This window comes from Leucopleurus acutus (assembly GCF_964270905.1).
Source record: "Leucopleurus acutus genome assembly, chromosome: 19".
Taxonomy (NCBI): domain Eukaryota; kingdom Metazoa; phylum Chordata; class Mammalia; order Artiodactyla; family Delphinidae; genus Leucopleurus; species Leucopleurus acutus.
This window is the reverse complement of record NC_139161.1, coordinates 1662585-1681257: the sequence shown is the minus strand read 5'-3', so window position 1 is coordinate 1681257 and position 18673 is coordinate 1662585. Positions and strand designations below refer to the sequence as shown.

The 18673-nt window shown below is 52.6% G+C and overlaps 1 protein-coding gene across 1 annotated transcript in view; it reads left to right on the top strand.

Moving 5' to 3' along the window:
- RGS9 (regulator of G protein signaling 9) overlaps nt 1-18673 on the top strand; it is a gene marked incomplete at both ends in the record, with an annotated part of 53891 nt that overhangs the window by 34242 nt on the left and 976 nt on the right. The window contains 7 exons of the mRNA XM_082860888.1: nt 5087-5116; nt 5845-5906; nt 7736-7849; nt 11075-11190; nt 14604-14691; nt 15163-15301; nt 16900-16985. Of these exons, the coding sequence (XP_082717014.1) occupies nt 5087-5116; nt 5845-5906; nt 7736-7849; nt 11075-11190; nt 14604-14691; nt 15163-15301; nt 16900-16985 (635 nt within the window). The remainder of the gene's footprint in view (nt 1-5086; nt 5117-5844; nt 5907-7735; nt 7850-11074; nt 11191-14603; nt 14692-15162; nt 15302-16899; nt 16986-18673) is intronic.

The window sequence follows — 18673 nt, the reverse complement described above, 5'->3', positions numbered from 1 at the left end:
CCCACAGCTCCCTGTGTGCCGGCCACGGGGCCGGCCGCTTCACCCCGGTCGGGGCTCTGTGCAGGTTCAGCAGCTCACGAGGTAGAAGCTTTAGCATCTCTGCTCCACAGTTGAGACAGGCCGAGGGACCAGGCAACGTACCCGAGTCACACGTCTCGGAGGCGGTGGAGCTGGGGTTTGCGCCCCAGCGGACGGGCCCCTGAGCCCACTCCGTGTCCTGCTGACGGGCCCTGATGTCCGTCGCGCAGCTTCTAGAAGCTCTGCTGGATTTTATTACCTTCTCCCAGCAGCTTGGGAAGCGAGGCTTATATAAGTCCCCTTCTTCAGAGGACAAAACGGAAACAGACAGATTGAGCCGTTTGCCCAGGCTGGGCCCGCCCGGGGGACATTTAGGTCCTCCGGGTACCACCTCTGCTCCCCGACCGCACCCTTCGGTCCTGCACCCAGGGCCCCTTTCAGGAGCAGACGGCCTGTGCTCAGGCCCCCCAGCTCCACGCTCAGCAGGCCCGCACCTGCCTTGATGTTCTGCTGTCTTAGAATTCTTACCACTTTTTCGGACCAGGGGCCGGGCGCTTTCATCTTGCCTCGGGCTCTGGAAGCTCTGTGGTCACACCCCCCCCCCCCCCCCCAGCCTGATCGGGAAGGACATGGCAGGACAGACCTCGTTCGGAGGCTCACAGCCTCGGATTCTCGGCTCCTTGGCCGGCTGGCTGCCCCCATCTCTTTCCTGTGTCTGCTTTGCGTTAACGGCCTCCGTTCCCGGATTTCCTGGTTTCTGGCCTTTGACCCGTTCTCTGCTCTCCAGGCCTGTGTTCCCCGGTTCCCTGTGGTTCTCCCCGCCTTGTGTTTCACTCCATGGCTTGTTGGGCTCTCAGCCCTGTTTGCACAGATTCCCGCCTGGCTGCCTGACCCCAGGGTCCCTGCCCACCCCTGTCTGGGGCTGCCGCGCCTCTGTCCACTGTCACCCCAGGGTCTCCCAGGGCACGGCCTTGAGCCCTCCTGCCCTGTGACAGTCGTCTGCAGCCTGCATCTGGGTTTCAGGGCCGGCAAGCTGGCTGCAGAGCTGTGTAAACAAGATCTGGATGCGTCCCTATGTGGGCAGCTCTGCGAGTGAAAAGTCCGAAGTCAGAACCCCGAGAATGCAGAGTATTTGACAGTCCCTTAGGCGAGTGTTCCTGCTGTAGCGACACCTGTCACTGGGATGAAGGATAAAGAAGTGAGTTCATCCCAGGTGGACCAGCTGCCGAGAAAGCTGGGGTTGTGCGTCCTTCCACGTGCCTTCCACGGCGCGACCAATGTTTATTTCTTCTTTTACCATGAGGTGGCTTTCTTTGAATCGCTTAGAAGTGTGTGTGTGTGTATTTTTTTTTTTTTTTTTTTTGCGGTACGTGGACCTCTCACTGCTGTGGCCTCTCCCGTTGCGGAGCACAGGCTCCGGACGCGCAGGCTCAGCGGCCATGGCTCACGGGCCCAGCCGCTCCGCGCCATGTGGGATGTTCCCGGACCGGGGCACGAACCCACGTCCCCTGCATTGGCAGGCGGACTCCCAACCACTGCGCCACCAGGGAAGCCCGTGTATTTTTTAATAGCTGCACTTTAATGTTTCTTATGGCCTTTGGCTAGGTGATAATCATATTGAAAGTAGGTTGTGAGGTTTAGCAAGTAAGATACAGGATGCCCAGTTAAATTTAAATTTCACATAAGCAGCGAATAACTTTTGTTGGCGTGAATATGTCCCCAATATTGCCTGGGCATCCTGTATTTTATCTCGTAATTGGGGCTAATGCCACACCCTGAATCTTCTCAGCAGCAGTATCTGAACCCTGATCAGTAGCCAGGGTACGTTGAGTCCCCGCCTTATGCCAGTCACTTAAGGATTCTGTCATTTACTCCCCCCTTTTCTCTTCCCTTTTACGAACGAGAAAACAGAGGCTTTGAGATGCCAAATATGTCATCCAAAGTCAGGTCACTGATTAGTGACAGAACAGGGATTTTGACCTCTCTGACCCCAAAGTCGATACTCTTTCTTATAACAACTCCCACCCCATCAAATTCTCTCTCCGTCTTTCAGAAAAGTCTGGAACCGTCTCCCTCACTTCCCAGATACACGTGCACTCCTAAAAGCACAGAGATACCCTATATGTCAATCCACAGGGCGCAGATCCTATGTACAGCTTTTTTTTTTTTTTTTTTTTTTTAGTATTTATTTGGTTGCACTGGGTCTTTAGTTGCGGCAGGTGGGCTCCTTAGTCATGGCTTGCGGGCTCCTTAGTTGTAGCATGCGAACTCTTAGTTGAGGCATGCATGTGGGATCTAGTTCCCTGACCAGGGATCGAACCCAGGCCCCCTTCATTGGGAGTGCAGAGTCTTAACCACCGCACTACCAGGGAAGTCCCTGGACGGCTGTTTTTAGAAATGCTGAAATCCACACGGACAATCCAGGGTGGAGGTGGGCAAACTCTTAGACTCAATCAAATCCACTGCAGTCTGATTCCCAGGAGATAGCTGGTAATTTGCGGACTCAAGAAAACCCACAGCAAACCACACCTTCGACACAGAGCCCTAAAAGGACAGCGAAGTCCAGAAGGGAATTAAAATATAAAAATTTAAAAACCCTGAAGCTTGAGATAATGACCCCAGAAATAAAGGTATTAAGCTGAAGTCAGACCACGCTAAGTAGACTAGAAATGGGTGTGCTGGTGACCGGTTTGCAAGGACAGCTCCCCGGGGAGCCCAGAGCCCATCGGACAGGCTGAGAGTCTGCCTGTCTTGTCTGTGTTCGTCCACGCAGGGTCCCCGAGGCCAGAGGCCAGTGGCCCACAGGACGGCTCATCCTGGGGCCTGGGCGCTTCAAAGGAGGGTGTTTACGGTGGTACCTGCTTTATAGTACAGTCGCCGTCTTTATACCAGTGCTCGTGTTTCCGGACTCCAGCTTCACGGAAGTATCATTGGCACAAAACATATGTAGGTTTCAGGTGTACAGTGTGTGACTGGATGCATGTAGATATTGCAGGATGATTACTGCCAATAAGGTGAGGTAACACCTTCATCCCCTGACGTAATTGCGATTTTTGTGGTGATAACGGTTAAGCTCTACTTTCTGACCAACTCACAAGTATCGTTAATTATAGTCACCGTGCTGTGCTTTAGGTCCCCAGATCTTATTTCCCTTCTAGCTGGGAGTGTGTTTTACCATCACCAGTGTTACTTACAGAGTGTCTTCTGTGTGTGTGCTTCCTCTTGTGATTGGGGCCCTAGCACTCTGTTTTGTTTTAATTTTAAACTAAATAGCCGGACAGAGAAGACATTTCCTTCGGCGGTATCCTCAGCTTCAGGGCAAGGAGGAAGGCATTGGTGGGGTGAAGAGAGCAGATCATTTTCTGTCTTTCCTGGATCACTCCTTGGCTTTGCAAAGGGCAGATCTGGGTTTGAATCCTGCCTCAGCCGGTTACTGACCAGGAGATCTCAGGGCCTTGGTTTCCTCAGCTGAAAATCAGAAAAATAAAACCTTTCTCCCTCAAACTCTGTAAGGGCTCAGAGAGGTGTAAATTGCTTTGTACTATTGCTTGGTGGTTATTGTTACACAAAAGTCCAGCTTCCCTACTCTGACCCCAGGGTTCTTTTCTACCTGAAACATGTGTCTTCTAAAACAGCCCTATGTTAGGGCTGTTAGAGAATTGGAACAGATAATCAGTGTGATTGCCAAAATATTTGGGGAGTGTTCTCAATTTTTTAAGTGGAAAAATATTGTTAACCTTAAAATACATCTCCATTTTTCTAGGCCTCCAAGCACACTGCAGTCATCATTTGTTTGGCATTTAATGAGCATCTACTCTGTGCCATACATTATGCTCAGGAAGATAAACATGGTCTTCCTGCTCTTAATGGGTGAGACATAGATTAAACAAAGAGTCACACAAACAAATATCTAATTATACTTGTGATCAGTGCTATGAAGAAGGAAGTTTGGGAAGGGGTGGCAGATTAGAGAGGCCTACCTGAGCATTACCTTTCTGAGTTAACTCTCCCTACCCCACCCAGGAAGAAGGATTTCCTGCGAAAAGCAAGCCCATAAAAACAATCTAATGATGCAAAATGAAACCCAGCGTGGATTAGAAAGGAGAGACTTGCGCATGACGTTCCAGCTCAGACCTTCCTTCATTCCTCGTTAATGGGCTCTGGGCCAGTACTTATTTTACTAACTGGCTAAGGGAGATCGTGTCCTCCTTGGACTTCTGACTCTATTTCAAGCGCAAACCTGGCTGCACTCAGCAGCACGGGTTTTAGCAGCCAGCAATTAGATGCTCAGCTTGAAGTGTAAGAGTCAGCTCCAGGCAGCCCCTGGACCAGACCTAGGAAAACTGAATTGGCATCACCCACCGTGCCCAGCCTCCAAGATTTGCATGGGGCAGACAAGTGGTACCAGGGAAGCATGTCAGATGGTAGGAGAGTTTAGTAGGAGACGGGTCTGAATGGTTTCCGGGAGCTTCCAAGACCCTAAACGTGGCGCCCCTCTTGGAGCCATCCTTCCTCGGGTATGACTCGAAAAGTCCAGAGAGGGGACGCAAACTTGCTTCAGCGGCTTCAGAGAGGACAGGGCCCGGTGTGAGCTCTTCCATGTCACAGCTCAGCTCTTGGACTCAGCTTGCAGCGGAGGCTTCTCTTGAGTCTTTTAATTGTGTGCTTTGTTTTTGACAGCGTGGCTTTCCCCCCGCAACATATGGTATTGGTCAAGTGGCTAGTTTCCCCCCCCGCCCCCTGTTCCATTTCAGATGTTCTGTAGGCGCTACGCCGGGTTGGGAGCAGTCCCGAGCTCTGTCTTGAACTCATCTTGGCTTTTAGGAGAGTAGGATAAAGTTACAGTGGTAAAGCATCCCCTTCCCTCAGCAAACCTCTTAGCCGGCCTTCTTCTCTAGAAGTTGTGTAGAATAGGGTGGAAGGGCTGGTGATGGGGAAATTCTATCCTTCAAGTCAAAAGAGACAGGCAGTTTTCTCTTGGGGAAGGGTTTTTGTTTTTCAAATGGGTAATTGGACTGTAATGATTTCATGACATCTGTTTAATGGTTTTTGCTTCTTTGTTTTACAGAAACAGACAGTGGTTTCTGTCAGAAAAGAGGTAATTAGTCTCCCAGTTTCAAGGGAATCTGATTTTTAATCCTCTTACAAATCATATGTACTTTGGCTTCATGCTCTGCACTCAGTGATGAAATGAAAACCATGTGTAACGTTCAAACAGCTGTTTCCCAATTAACGGACGGCACAGAAGCCAAAGCATCTCATGTAGATCTGGCTGGGGCTGCCGCTGAGGCTCAGGGTGCGAGATGCCCTCCGGAGGCACAGAACTGGGGGGCGTGGAGCGGATGCCTCCACCCTGGTCCCTGCTGCTACGGTGACAGGGCCGCTCAGCGTCTGTCCAGGGTGACAGGCGACCTGTGTTGGCAAATCTTGTATCCGGGATGCAAGACAGAGAGCCCTGGGAAGGGTTGGCCGTGAGGTTAGTTAGATCTGCTTCTGTGAGTCAGAGGCATTTGGGGGAAAAGCTAAGCTGCTGTGTCTATTCCCATGTCTCACTTTAACGCACCTTAGAACTTTTTTTTTCCCAGTTGGTGCCTTTTCCGAGACTAACACACGATGAGATGAGTGGAGGAGGCTCCTCATTTGGAGTTGGGGGCCACCCGTCTGCTGCAGACCTGAGCCCTGCTGGTCCTGGGGTGGCCGGCTTGAGGGAACGGAATGGGGTGCTTTGATGGGGACATGGCTCCTGGTCTGGAGCCATACGTACGTGTCGGCGTTGGCGACACCCCCGTGCGGCAGTTGGACATCTAACAACTGTTTCTCTTCCAGATCATGTATTACCGACAGGCCTTGCTGAGGTCCACGGTGAAGTCTTCCGTGTCCCTTGGCGGGTACGTCCCTGCTTTGCTGGTCTTGGTGGGGTTTGCACAATAGTTAGGAGGGGGACTGCCTCAAGGCGAACTTGACGAGTCATAGGTTGACGTAAGAGCCTGAGGGACTCACGGGGACAAAAGCAGTCTCTTGGGGGTTTAGTTCCTGGTTCTTCGCTCAGCGCTAGTCTTCAGGTCTCGGGCTAGGCAAGATCAGGGCTGGCTGAGGCCCCAGACAAGCCTGTCTGTGTGGATGGGAAAGTGGGAAGAGTCAGAAGTTCACCGGCTGGATTCTGTGTTCAATGTACTGAGAAGTGTCCGTTGTTAATGTTTGAGTTAAAATCCCGTTGGGAGAAACTGGAAATTTATGTTTGATCCTTGAACGTTCAGGCTACTTGGATCCAGTCTCCCAGAGGGCATTATTTGGAAGACATGAAAAGGTTTAGTGCCCCCCAAATGTAAGCAATTACCCTTTCAAAATGTGGAATTCCTTGGAGGCGCACCTTTCTAGCTCTGCAATTTTTCTGCACACTTGAAAATGGACTTGGATGATTTCCGGGGACACACGACATGACTAGTCATTTATTCTGCCCACAGGTACCGATCGGGGTGGGAGATACTGTGTTTTGTCCAGTGCCTTTGTTCCAGTGCGGTTAGGGTTAGGCTCTTGTCAAAATCTCCGAATATCTTTTGACATCCTCCCAAACCCGTAGTTTTCAAAACTACCGCCTGCCCGAAAATACGTGCCCTGACCTCACCCACCTTTTGCAGTGACTTCTGTCTGCGGCAGCTGAGTCAGATGGGTCTGCACGCGGGTACTCAGTGGGCGCTCACTTCGGATTCTAATGATGCTTATTGTTCTGTGATAAAGCCAGACCCATCTGCTCTGATGTTCCAGAAACCCAGTTTCATGGAACCAAATAGAAAGTCCATTAGAGGCGGTTCAGAGGCTACACTGGATACCTCGTAGGCCCACTTTCCAATTTTTCTTTGTCTCAGAGCCTCATTACCATAATTTTGACATCATTATAGTGTTTGGACCTGTGGATGCATTTTTTCCCCTTCCCTTCAGCTGCTCCACTGTAAGGGTCTGATAAGAATAAGAAGGTCGTGGGGGAAATGGAGCCCAGGGGCTTGAGTTCTGCACGGAACTATAAACCGAGAGCTCTGGTGTATCTCTCGGGCATGGTCCTGCTCTATCAAACTCTCATGGCTGTGGGCAGACTTCGTGGCAGGTGCCTTACGTGTATACTACGGATGCAATCCCCACCTGTAGGGTGAAGGCATGCCAGGTTTTTTCCAAACTGCCAGATACCAGGACACGTGTTGACTCAGAAGGTCTAACCCGACCAGGAGGAATTAGCTCTTGCCCACGTTTGTCTCAGTGAGACCACCGCTGTGAATACTGGGTCTGAGTTCCCAAATGCAGGCATTATTTGACCAAGGGTGGACCCCAGGGTGGCACAACAGAATCTCACCGAGTCCGTGGCGACCTTGTGCTTCCAAGATGGTGCCAAGACACCTGTTTGAACACGTGCAAAGAGTCAGCTTTGCATTTTGAAAACTCATGATCAGATGTAAAGAGGCTGTATTTTAGTGAAATACGTACGGAGAAGTCACAAAGAACTGGTTTGGGAGACGACGTTTCACTTCACAACTAGAATAGGACAGATCTTGTTTAACACCTGCCAATCCCGAGGGCTGTTAGAGCGTTTTTCTAAGAAGACAGTAACAAGTATGTAACTAAATCCGTCAAGTTGAAGGAGGGCAGGCTGGTCGATCAACCTGACTGTTGATTTGGTCTCTGGGGTGTTGAACTTCTAGGGAATCGCTTTCCGTTTGCTTTTCAGGATCGTCAAGTACAGTGAGCAGTTTTCGTCCAACGACGCCATCATGTCGGGCTGCCTTCCTAGCAATCCTTGGGTCACGGATGACACCCAGTTCTGGGATTTAAATGCCAAACTGTATGTATTCGAGATATCGGGGTCCTTTTAAAAGTAACTTTTTGAGTTAGAATTCACACACCGTATAATTCACCCACTTGAAGTGTACAGTCCAGCGGTTTTTACTATATTCGTAGACTTGTACAGCCATCACCACAATTTTAAAATATTTTCATCACCCAAATAGGAAACCCCTCCCCTTTAGCTCTTACCCTCCAAATCCCCCTCCCCCCAAACCCTCCAGTCCTAGGCAACCGCTAAACCTTCTGTCCCTACAGGTTTGCCTATTACGGACATTCACATCAACGGAATCACACAATCTGTGGTCTTTTGTGATTAGCTTTTTTCACTTAGCATAATGCCTTCAAAGTTTATCCATGCTGAAGCAGGTATTCATACTCAGTCCCGAGTTATGGCTGAAAAATATTAATGTACCTGCACACGCCACATCTCGTTTATCCATCCATCAGCTGAGGGACATTTGGCTTGTCTCTGCCATTTAGCGATTGTGAATAATGCTGCTGTGAACATTCGTGTGCTAGTTTTTATGTGGACATATGTTTTGCATTTCTCTGGAGTATGGAACTGCTGGGTCAAGTGGTAACTCTGCTTTAACAATACATAGATCGTTTTTTTTTTTGCGGTACGCGGGCCTCTCCCGCTGCGGAGCACAGGCTCCGGACGCGCAGGCTCAGCGGCCATGGCTCACGGGCCCAGCTGCTCCGCGGCATGTGGGATCCTCCCGGACCGGGGCACGAACCCGCGTCCCCTGCATCGGCAGGCGGACTCTCAACCACTGCGCCACCAGGGAAGCCCATAGATCGTTTCTGAAAAGAAAACAATCATCTTCATGGCTTTGCACTTTTGACTTCTGACTAGACTAAAAATAAGTTCCTGGAAGGCAGAGCCCTAAAGCTGCCTTGGGGATTGCACCACTCACTCCTTTGCTGTTTATGAAATTTGAACAGTTGTTGCTGCTACCTGTGCCGGCATAAATCTGTCGTCTGGAAGAGGGGGCAGAGGCCAAGATGCAGGGGGGCAAAGCCCAAGCTAACATAGGGGGCAAGAAGAGGGGGACAGCTCAGGGAAAGCTGGAGCAGGAGGGGCAGAAGGGGCTGGAAGGAGCATGTGGGGTGGGGTGGGGGCTGGAAGAACAGAGAGCGTCAGGTGCATGCCCAGCGGGGTCAACGCCAAGGCCATCACCGCCTAAGGCGTGAGGAACACCCAGGTGGCACAGATCCAGCCAGGTGAGCAGGCGTAGCTGCGGAGGCCTTTCACCCCTCCGCGTAGCCTGCTATGGGTAGCGGACAGGTGAAGGAGGGCGCTCACCTGGAGTCGGGGGTCAACCGCAGAGCCCAAGACTCTAGAACCATCTTCTGGGGAGTCTTCCGGGCCCTCTAGTTATTCGGACGGTTTTCTGGAGCTTGTGTCTCTCGCGCAGTTATCAGGGAGAGGCAGGCTGCACCTCCCTGTGCACAAGGACGTGCAGAAGTCGGCTCTTGTGGGGGAAAAGGCAGGGCCACCTGGCCAGGACAGGGACCGTCCTGAGAGGGTTTGGGAAGGAGGCGTGGGTGCTGCCGGAGGCTACGTGCAATGGAGAGTATGGAAGCTCGAGGTAGAGATTTGCTGGTGAAGAAAAGAGGTGATGCTTATGTAGGAGCCCTTGATCGGAGGGTACTGGGCGGATGCCAGATGAGCCCCGCCCCCCAAAAGCGGGAGGCCTTCTTCCTAATGGTTTAGATTTTAGAACGATATTAACATTACCTGGGAAGCTTAAAAAAAAACAAAAACAGGGACTTTCCTGGTGGTCCAGTGGTAAAGACTCCACGCTTCCAGTGCTGGGGACGCGGGTTCAAACCTTGGTCTGGGAACTAAGATCCCACATTGCCGTGCAGTGCGGCCAAACAAACAAAACATAGCAGACAGAAACCCAGTACCCAGCCCTTATCCCCAAAGCCTCTGGTTAATTGGCTGGCTTGCCTCCTGAGCCCCATTAGCCCACTGATTTCAGTGAGCAGCGAGGGTTCACAAGACCGGCTCGGAGCGTCCGCTCCCAGGGTTGGCCATGGGCCGGCTGCATCAAGGTCCTCCAGGCGCTCGTGGGAGATGCAAGCTCTGGGGCCGCACCCGAGCCTGAGTCAGGAAGTTGGGGGGTGGCGCCCAGCAGCCCGTGTTTTAATGAGTCTCCCAGGGGGTTCTGCTGTCCGCTGAACTTGGCACACCCGTTTGATGCCGGGCCCTGCTTCTTACTGTGTGGGCCCGGGCAAGGGTTTACCCTCTCTGAGCCTCCGTCGTCTTGGAAGTGTTATCCAGCTGGCCGTGTTCCCTTAGGGACCCGGCGATGTGTGTGTGTGTAAAGCACAGTGCGTCACAGGTGGTGACTCCGTAAGTGGTAGCCGTTATTCCGGGGTCCTTATTGTTTCCACGCTGACGTTAGGGACGCGTAAGCTCGCCTGACCGACTCGAGATCCCACAGACATCACTTGTACCCAGTCATGGTCTCAGCTGTGGCACCAGTGGGCAACGTGGTGTCTGGGACTTGGGAACCTCTGTTTCCCAGGGGCTGTGTTGGGTTACGGAGAATTCCATAAGGAATAGGAGAAAAGCCAACAGTTTTCTGGATTTTCTAGACCGTGAGACCCACCCCATGCTAGCTGGGCTCGCGTGTCCTTCCTGAGATCAAAGCGTGTTCAGAATGAGCGGCGGTGGAGTGGGCCTGGCGTCGTAGGGGAGGCTCTGGGAGAGGGTGCACGGCCAGCAGGGCCTGTGGGGTGTCTGCCTGCGGGCACGGGGCCTGAAGCAGGGCAGGAAGGGTCACCAGATGTTTCCGTGGGAAAGGGGTGTGGAGGGGGTGGCCGTGGCCGCAGCACCCATCACCGGGGCCGTTCTGGGATTCTCTCTGGTCTGGTGTGGCAGGCTGGCCCCCTGGTCTCCACAGGCCTTCGAGGAGGCGTGCATGTCCCTCTGCCCTGAAGGGTTAGCGTGAGGCTCTCTGCTGGGGGCCTCCTTCTCCCCGCTGGGGAGGGCAAATCCTGAGACGAGGCCCAGGGGACGTGTCCGAGGCTGCATTTTCCAAGCAAGGGGTTACTCGGCTTGTTTGTGCGGGTACGGAGGAGGGGAGGGTTGGGTCGCGCCCTGGGCCGGGGGACTCGCGGAGGTTAGCAGGGGCTGAAGCCCCCTCGCCGCACGCAGGCCCCCTGGGTGCGGCCTGAGTACCGGAGCATTTACAAACTGTGGTCCTTGCAGGGTGGAATTCCCAACCAGGATGCGGGTGGAACGATGGGCTTTCAACTTCAGCGAGCTGATCCGAGACCCCAAGGGCCGGCAGAGCTTCCAGTACTTTCTCAAGAAAGAATTCAGTGGTGGGTCTCTGAGTTTTTAAATAAAGCATTTGCTTTTAGGAGTACTCCTGAATGTCCAGCCTGGGGCTCCGAGGTCGCCCGGCAGGTGTTTGCATCGCTCTGCTTGGGCCGACTCCATCCCGGACCCGGTCTCTCCACTGGCTCCCGGGGACCCGCAGTCGGGGGAATCGCTTTGCTCACAGAATCCACGTGGGCACGACTCAGGTTTCCAAGGCTCCACCCCCTCTGGCTGCCCTCACCGGCTCACCCTGATCCCTGGGTCTCCCACCCCCGAGCTCCCGGGTCTGCTGCCGCCATGTACCTGGTTCTCTTCAGCTCAGGGCTCCTCTGCCGTGGCCGCCCATGCAGTTCACCTGGATCCCATCCCCAGAGGTTCCTTTTTAATTGGTTTGGGGCGGAATCTCTGAAGTCTTGAAAACTCCCCAGGTGATTCTGACATGCGGCCATGATCGAGAGCCACCGTCTCAGCTCCTGGTCTGCTTCCTTGGAGGATTTGAATGGAATGGGTGGGGCCACATTTTATACCCCAGCCGTCCGGAGGCCCCTGCAGCCTCGTAGATACACTGCAGTGGGAGACACCTGGGAGAAGCAAAGGCCAGAACGGGACCAGCTTCCCTATAGGCGGAGCATTCCATGGGCTTCGCCACCTTCCCTGAAAAGTTTACTTTTATGGGGTTCCTTTATTTCTCTCCAAGTCCCCAGTCGTGGGGAGCATCGCATTTGAGCCTTGACACGGCCTGGCTCCCCAGGACCCACTGGTCTGTGAGGGTGCACCTGAAGGTATCCCACAGGACTTGCCATAAGCCTGTTTGACTGCCGGATGCACACATTACATGCTAAGATGGATTCTTGAACATCGCTTTTTTCTGATTAAGCCTAACTGCCGCGAGGTGATAAAGCCCAGAACAGTTGGATGGGAAAGGGAGCTGCTTTTAGAACAGGCCGGAAGCCACTGGTGAATAAGTGGATCCGGCGCCATCTAGTGGTCGGCTAACAAACTACACTCTGAGCTTATCCCACCCAGGCGTTACTTAGTGTTGGTAAGAATCCATCCCCAAGATTTCCCTGCGTTATTAAAAGAGCGCTATTGGTGATCTCGGGATGAGATTCCCGAGGCTTCCGGTACGAACAGAACACGTAAATAATCAGTTCATTTAATTAAAATTTTAAAAATTGAGATATGCTTCACATGCTAGAAATTCACAGACCGTGTCATTCACATGCCCTTTTAAAGTGTGCCGTTCAGTGCTGTGTCGCAGATTCACAGAGTTGCACAACGATCACCGCTATATAATTCCAGAACCTTTTCACCACCTCAGAAAGAAACCCCTGACCCATAGAAGTCACTCCCTATTTCTCTGTTTTCCTCTGCTCCCAACTCCCCAGCCCACACCCCCAGCCCTAGGCAACCACTAATTTACTTTCTATTTTCATGGACTTGCCTGTTCTGGACATTTCCTATAAATGGAATCATACCATATGTGGCTTTCTGTCCTCTTTCATTTAGCATAGTATTTTCAAAGTCCGGCCACGTTGGAGCATGTAACGATGCTTCATTCCTTTTCATGACCAAATAATATTCCATTCTGTGAAGATACCACATTTTGTTTGTCTACTTCTCAGGTGGTGGACATTTGGGTTGTTTCAACTTTTTGGCTATTATGGGTAGTACTGCTATGAACATTCATGTACACATTTTTCTGTGCTCATTTAATTTTTTTTTTTTTACCCTGGTAAAATATTCATAACGTAAGACTTACCATTTTAACCATTCTAAGTGTAGAGTTCAGTGAAGTTAACATCATTGTGCACCTGTCACCACCATCGGTCTCCGGAACTTTTTTATCTTCCCAAACCGAAACTCTACCCCCATTAAACACTAACTCCCCAATCCTCCACTCCCCGCCAGCTCTTGGGAACCATTCTACTTTCTGTTTCAATGAACTTGACGACTCTGGGAACCACATATAAATGGAATCAGACTGTAATCGTCCTTCTGTGTCTGGCTTGTTTCACAGTGCACGCTCTCTGCAAGGTTCGTCCACATTGTAGCTATGTCAGAACTTCCTTCCTTTTTAAGGCTGAATAATACTCATTGTATGTATGTACCACATTTTGTGTATCCATTCATCTGCTGATGAACGTATGGGTTGTTTCCGCCTTTTGACTAGTGTGAATAATTGCTCATTTAATTTTACCCTTCAGCAATTAACCATCTTGCCGTGGGCAAGGTGGTCTACAGGGCACTTGCTGTAAGACCAATGGCTGTCACTTAAGAGCACTGCTGGCCTGTTTACTCATGCTTGTGACCTCGGTCCCAGGAGCACCCTGAATTTCATGCTGAAGAGGAAGGATCTCTATGGAGTTATGGGACAGAGGTCAACTAGCTTAGGATCGTGCAAACTTTTCCAGTCTAAAATACCTGGGAGCCTTCCAGAGAATACTGGGAATGGAGAGGAGGGGATGGTCTGGTCCATTTCCGCCCACCGTGGCATTCTGTGATTCACCTCCCCCTGCCCCACATGCACACACAGGCACACACACACATGCACACACGCGAATACACAGACACGTGTGCACGCACAATGTACACACACACACATGCACACATAAGCTCTTGCTCTCCCATTGGACTGACCCCGTTTATTTTCTCAGGCGAAAACTGGCCACCTGGGATGGCGCACTGAGGCGTTCCCACTACTGGGGGCTGGGAGAATCCCCCTTCCAGTTAGAGAAGTTGGAAGGAAACGGGGTGGGGCAGAAGCTGGCTTTCCTCCTGGGCCCAGAGGCGCAGACTCTCCGGCTCAGGTGACCAGGCCTTCCTGAGAGCCAGCCCGTCAGCATCGCTGCTTCGGCAGCGTCTCCGTGAGGGTCTTTGGCTGGAATATGCCCCGCGAGGAGCCCTAAGAGACGGGCTCTCTGTGCACAAAGGAGGTGGGAGTCACGTGCGTCATCGACCAGGCGCAAAGTCACCAGGACCCTTCACGGAGAAAACCTACAGAGCAGAGACGCATGCGTCCCAGCCTAATCAGATGTCACTTGTCCAAGCAAGGTGTGCGACCTCCTGGATGAAGAGGAACGAGACCGCCTCTGGCGCTTCATCTGAGCTCTGACTTGTGTGCCCCGGGGGAAAGCGCAGGTTCCCGGCAGACACGTGGGCTGCACACACAGGGCACGTGCCCCCCTGGAGCACGTAGGTGTGCTCACCGGGGTAACAAGCCTCTCGGGGCCCTGGACAGAGGACGTGTGGTCTCGCCCCCGCCGTAGTCGCTGCTCCAGGATGGGATGTACCCCAGCTGACCCGTTTCTCTTCTTTCCTCCCTTCCCCTCCCATCTGGACTCCTGTCCGGCTGTCCCCGTGGACCCTCCTCCCCTCCCCCTCCCCCTCCCCTCCCCCCCCCCACCCCGCACAGGGGAGAATCTGGGATTCTGGGAAGCCTGTGAGGATCTGAAGTACGGAGATCAGTCCAAGGTCAAGGAGAAAGCGGAGGAGATTTACAAGTGAGGATGAGCCAGATTGGTGGGGAGGTCTCCCCCCGGCACCCCAGCTGCCCCCCCCCGCGGTTACGCTTGAGGTCGGAGCCTGGATAGAGGCCCCCCACGCCTCGCGTGCCCATGAGTCACCTCACCTCGCGCTGTGGACCCCTCACCCCTGCTCCGGGAGGCTGGAGGTCCTGGGAGAAAGCTGGGGGAGGGTCAGCCCACCCACTTTTTGCTCTCTCTCTGCCAGAGGTTGGGAATTCCAAAGCCAAACACAAGTTCACATTCCCGATGCTGGCAGGGCTGTTTTCTTGCTTCTAGGAAATGTTGCTTGATGGCCTGTTCAAATGCTTTAGTGTCTCCTAAAAAGACCACCTTCACCCCGGGGGACCCAACCCACGACTGTCAATCCCTCGCTCCCAAGCAGCTGTGAAATTTTCATTCACTAACCTGGTCTGGCTACTTTTGCTGACGTCTTCCTCCCCGTCTCAGGCTGTTTCTGGCCCCAGGGGCAAGGCGGTGGATAAACATAGACGGCAAAACCATGGACATCACAGTCAAGGGGCTGAAGCATCCCCACCGCTACGTGCTGGACGCCGCGCAGACCCACATCTACATGCTCATGAAGAAGGTAGGCGCGGCCGCGGTGAGGGTGCGCGGAGGCCTGGAAGCGCTTCCCTCCCCAGGTACCGGGAGGGTTCTTTAGATGTGGGGAAAAGGGGGAGAATGCGTGGTTACTGCTTTGCGGTGTTAGATGCAGGGCTGTCAGCTGTCTCTGCCTCCTGCCCGCTGGGCTGGCCCCTCCTTGTGCTCCTGGGCCCTCTGGCCAGGGAGGGCTGCCTGCAGAGGCTGTGTGCCCTGTTTGTTTTTTTAAAATCTATTTTTTAAATTTATTTATTATTTTTGGCTGTGTTGGGTCTTTGTTACTGCGTGCAGGCTTTTTCCAGTTGCTGCGAGCGGGAGCTACTCTTCGTTGCGGTGCGTGGGCTTCTCATTGCGGTGGCTTCTCTGTTGCAGAGCATGGGCTCTAGGCATGTGGGCTCAGTAGTTGTGGCACGTGGGCTCAGTAGTTGTGGCTCGCGGGCTCCAGAACGCAGGCTCAATAGTTGTGGCGCATGGATTTAGTTGCTCCGTGGCATGTGGGATCTTCCCGGACCAGGGCTCGAACATGTGTCCCCTGCATTGGCAGGTGGACTCCCAACCACTGTGCCACCAGGGAAGCCCCTGCGTGCCTTCTTAAGGCTTCTCACTCTGCAGTCGTCGCATAGACCGTCATGACATAGTGGCTGCACCAATGTACATTCCCCCCACCGTGTAGGAGGGTTCCCTTTTCTCCACGCCCTCTCCAGCATTTGTTATCTGTAGACTTTTTGAGGATGGCCATTCTGACCGGTGTGAGGTGATACCTCACGGTGGTTCTGATTTGCATTCTCTAATGATTAGCGACGTGGAGCAGCTTTTCATGTCCCTGTCGGCCATCTGTGTGTCTTCTTTGGAGAAATGTCTATTTAGGTCTTCTGTCCACAGTTCTCATGACCTTGACTGCTACTGCTTAGTCTTTAGAATGGTACCGTTTCAATAAATTTTTAAAAATTCTCAATTGGTCGTTGAGAACTTCTCCTAGATGTTTCTGTGGGCTTTGTCCCATGGATGTTACGACTAGAGTTTGCAGTCGGCTTGCGGGGAGCAGGCGTTCAGGAGGCGGCTTCCCTGAACCTGCCGAGGGTCCCAGCAAACAGCCACACAAGAGGAGTCTGAGCCTGGGGCTGTTTTAGGTTGGACTGGGTTTGGTATCCTCTTGCCTTTCTACTGAAATTCAGGGGAGAAGGGCTTGTGAGTGGGCTTCGAAGTGGAGGTAGCGGGTGGGCAAGGTTGGAAGCAAGGGTCTGCTGTTTCGTGCGTACTTCGCCGGAGAGCCCTCGAGATTCTTTGGGGGCGGCTGTGGATCAGGGTTCTCTAGCGTGAGGGGCGGCAGCATGTCCCACTCCCCGGGTCTCCGAGAATGTGCATTTCTAGCAAGTGGCCAGGTGAAATGGTTGCTGCCGGCATGGGGACCACACGTGAGCACCGTGGCTTTAGACACACGTCTGAATGCCTTGCACACAAGGATACAAATCCTCTTCACTTTGCAATCTCACTGCCGAGGGGAGGCTGGGGAAACGGCCAGTGGATTTGTTTGATGTGACACTTTCCCTCTCATGATAACTGTTTTTCTCTTGTTCCCGCTAGGACTCTTACGCCCGCTACTTGAAATCCCCAGTCTATAAGGAAATGCTGGCCAGAGCTGTTGAACCTCAGGAAACGACCAAGAGAAGGCAAGTGGAAGGGGCTGCAGCCACTCATGGCCTGCTGCTTTGTGTACAGGGAAAGGAGGGTCTCTTTCAGCCACACGGCTGTTATCAAGATATTTGCTGGATGAAAATATTGGGGACTGGGAAGTATTCCTCACCATGCTCTGAACTCATGCTGGCGAGATGCACACAGTAATTACTGCCAATAACTTCTGTTTCCCTAACACTGGTTTCAAAGAGTTTTGATTATGAGCTGGGATAATGACCTTTATTACAGATGGAAGCATCTCATTGGCTTTTTAATTGCTACGCTTCTCCGCCTCCAAACTGATGTGTAGGAAATTAATTTAGCTGCATCCTGGTAATGTCCTTTGTAATGGCCTAAGACCATGGAGAGGAGAGCAGATTGCACCCCAGGAAAAATACAGACTCTTAGGGAAAATGTACAGGGAAACCCTAAGTATTCTTGCTGAGCCGGGGGGACGGCCTTCTTTATTCATTCTCACCTTCCTCGTTGGAGATATGGAGCCTATCCCATCTGGCAGAGCCCTTGGGCAAAGGATGAAATGTTCTGAGGGGCAGTTTGAGCTCCTTTTTTTGGGGAAAAAGAAAACTCAACAGGGACTGAAGATTCAAAAGAGTATCCAAACGGCAGCTTGAACAAAGACGCAGGACTTTGGCGGAGGTTTTCCCAGCGCCAGCGCCTGTCCTGTCCGCCCCTCCCCCGGCCCCCCCTTAGTAGATGTTCCCCGCCCCGTTTGCCAGCTCAGCCCACGCTGGGCTCTTTTTCCAGAGTCTCCAGTCAATTCAAAAGAGGGGTGGTTGGACCAGAGCCTTTGTCAAAGGAGCTTAAAAAAAAAACCCAACTTGGTTTCATTCTTGAGGATAATGGCCCTGTTATGAAAAGGAGAGAAAGGAGGTCTTTGTGGTGCTATTCTTCTAGGTTCACGGGGTAAGGAAGGGAGTTCAGTGTCCCTGGGGACTTGAAAGCTTTTCTTTAAGCCACAAGAAAGGGTCATAATAGCTCCAGAAGTTCTGCCAGGAAGTAGTGGGGAAGGGAGGAGAGCTTCGCCTGTCTCTCTCCAGATGCTTTTTAAGTTGGCGGGAAGGGAGGAGAGCTTCGCATGTCTCTCTCCAGATGTTTTTTAAGTTGGCACAGACCTGAGAAATCAGCTGAGATCTTTTGTGGGGCATCCGGGTGCTTGGCTGGGGCGGCACTAGACCACAGGTGCAGTGCTCGGCTGTGAGGTCGGGTACCGCTGTCCGGTGATGCTGTCACCGCTACCGCGAGTGAGAACACCCCCATGGGACGTGGGAAGCCTGGCCTGGAACTCTGTGGGGATGGCAGGGCGGGTATGAGTTTGCCCCGTGACTCTCAGGCGTGAGACAGCGCACAAAACTTAATTTTTCCAGAACAAGTTAAATGGAGCTCCAGGCAGGCAGGGCTGGTGGGAGCCCTGACTTACGGGTAGGGGAGCCCTCTTCCTCCCTAGAGTGGATGCTAGAGTTCCAGGGGCTTACGTGGTCCTGAAATTTGGGGAGGTCCTAGGTTTTAAGTCTCCCCTTGCTGCTGAAATGCTCATTTTCCAAGCCTGCTTTCCATCACCTGCCTCACTCAGAGCTTTGTCGTGGCTCCCGAGGTCGTGGTGGAGAGTTTGGGGTCGGAGATCCACGATTGGCTTTTGTGGGTGGGGGGGGGGGAGAGAGCGCTG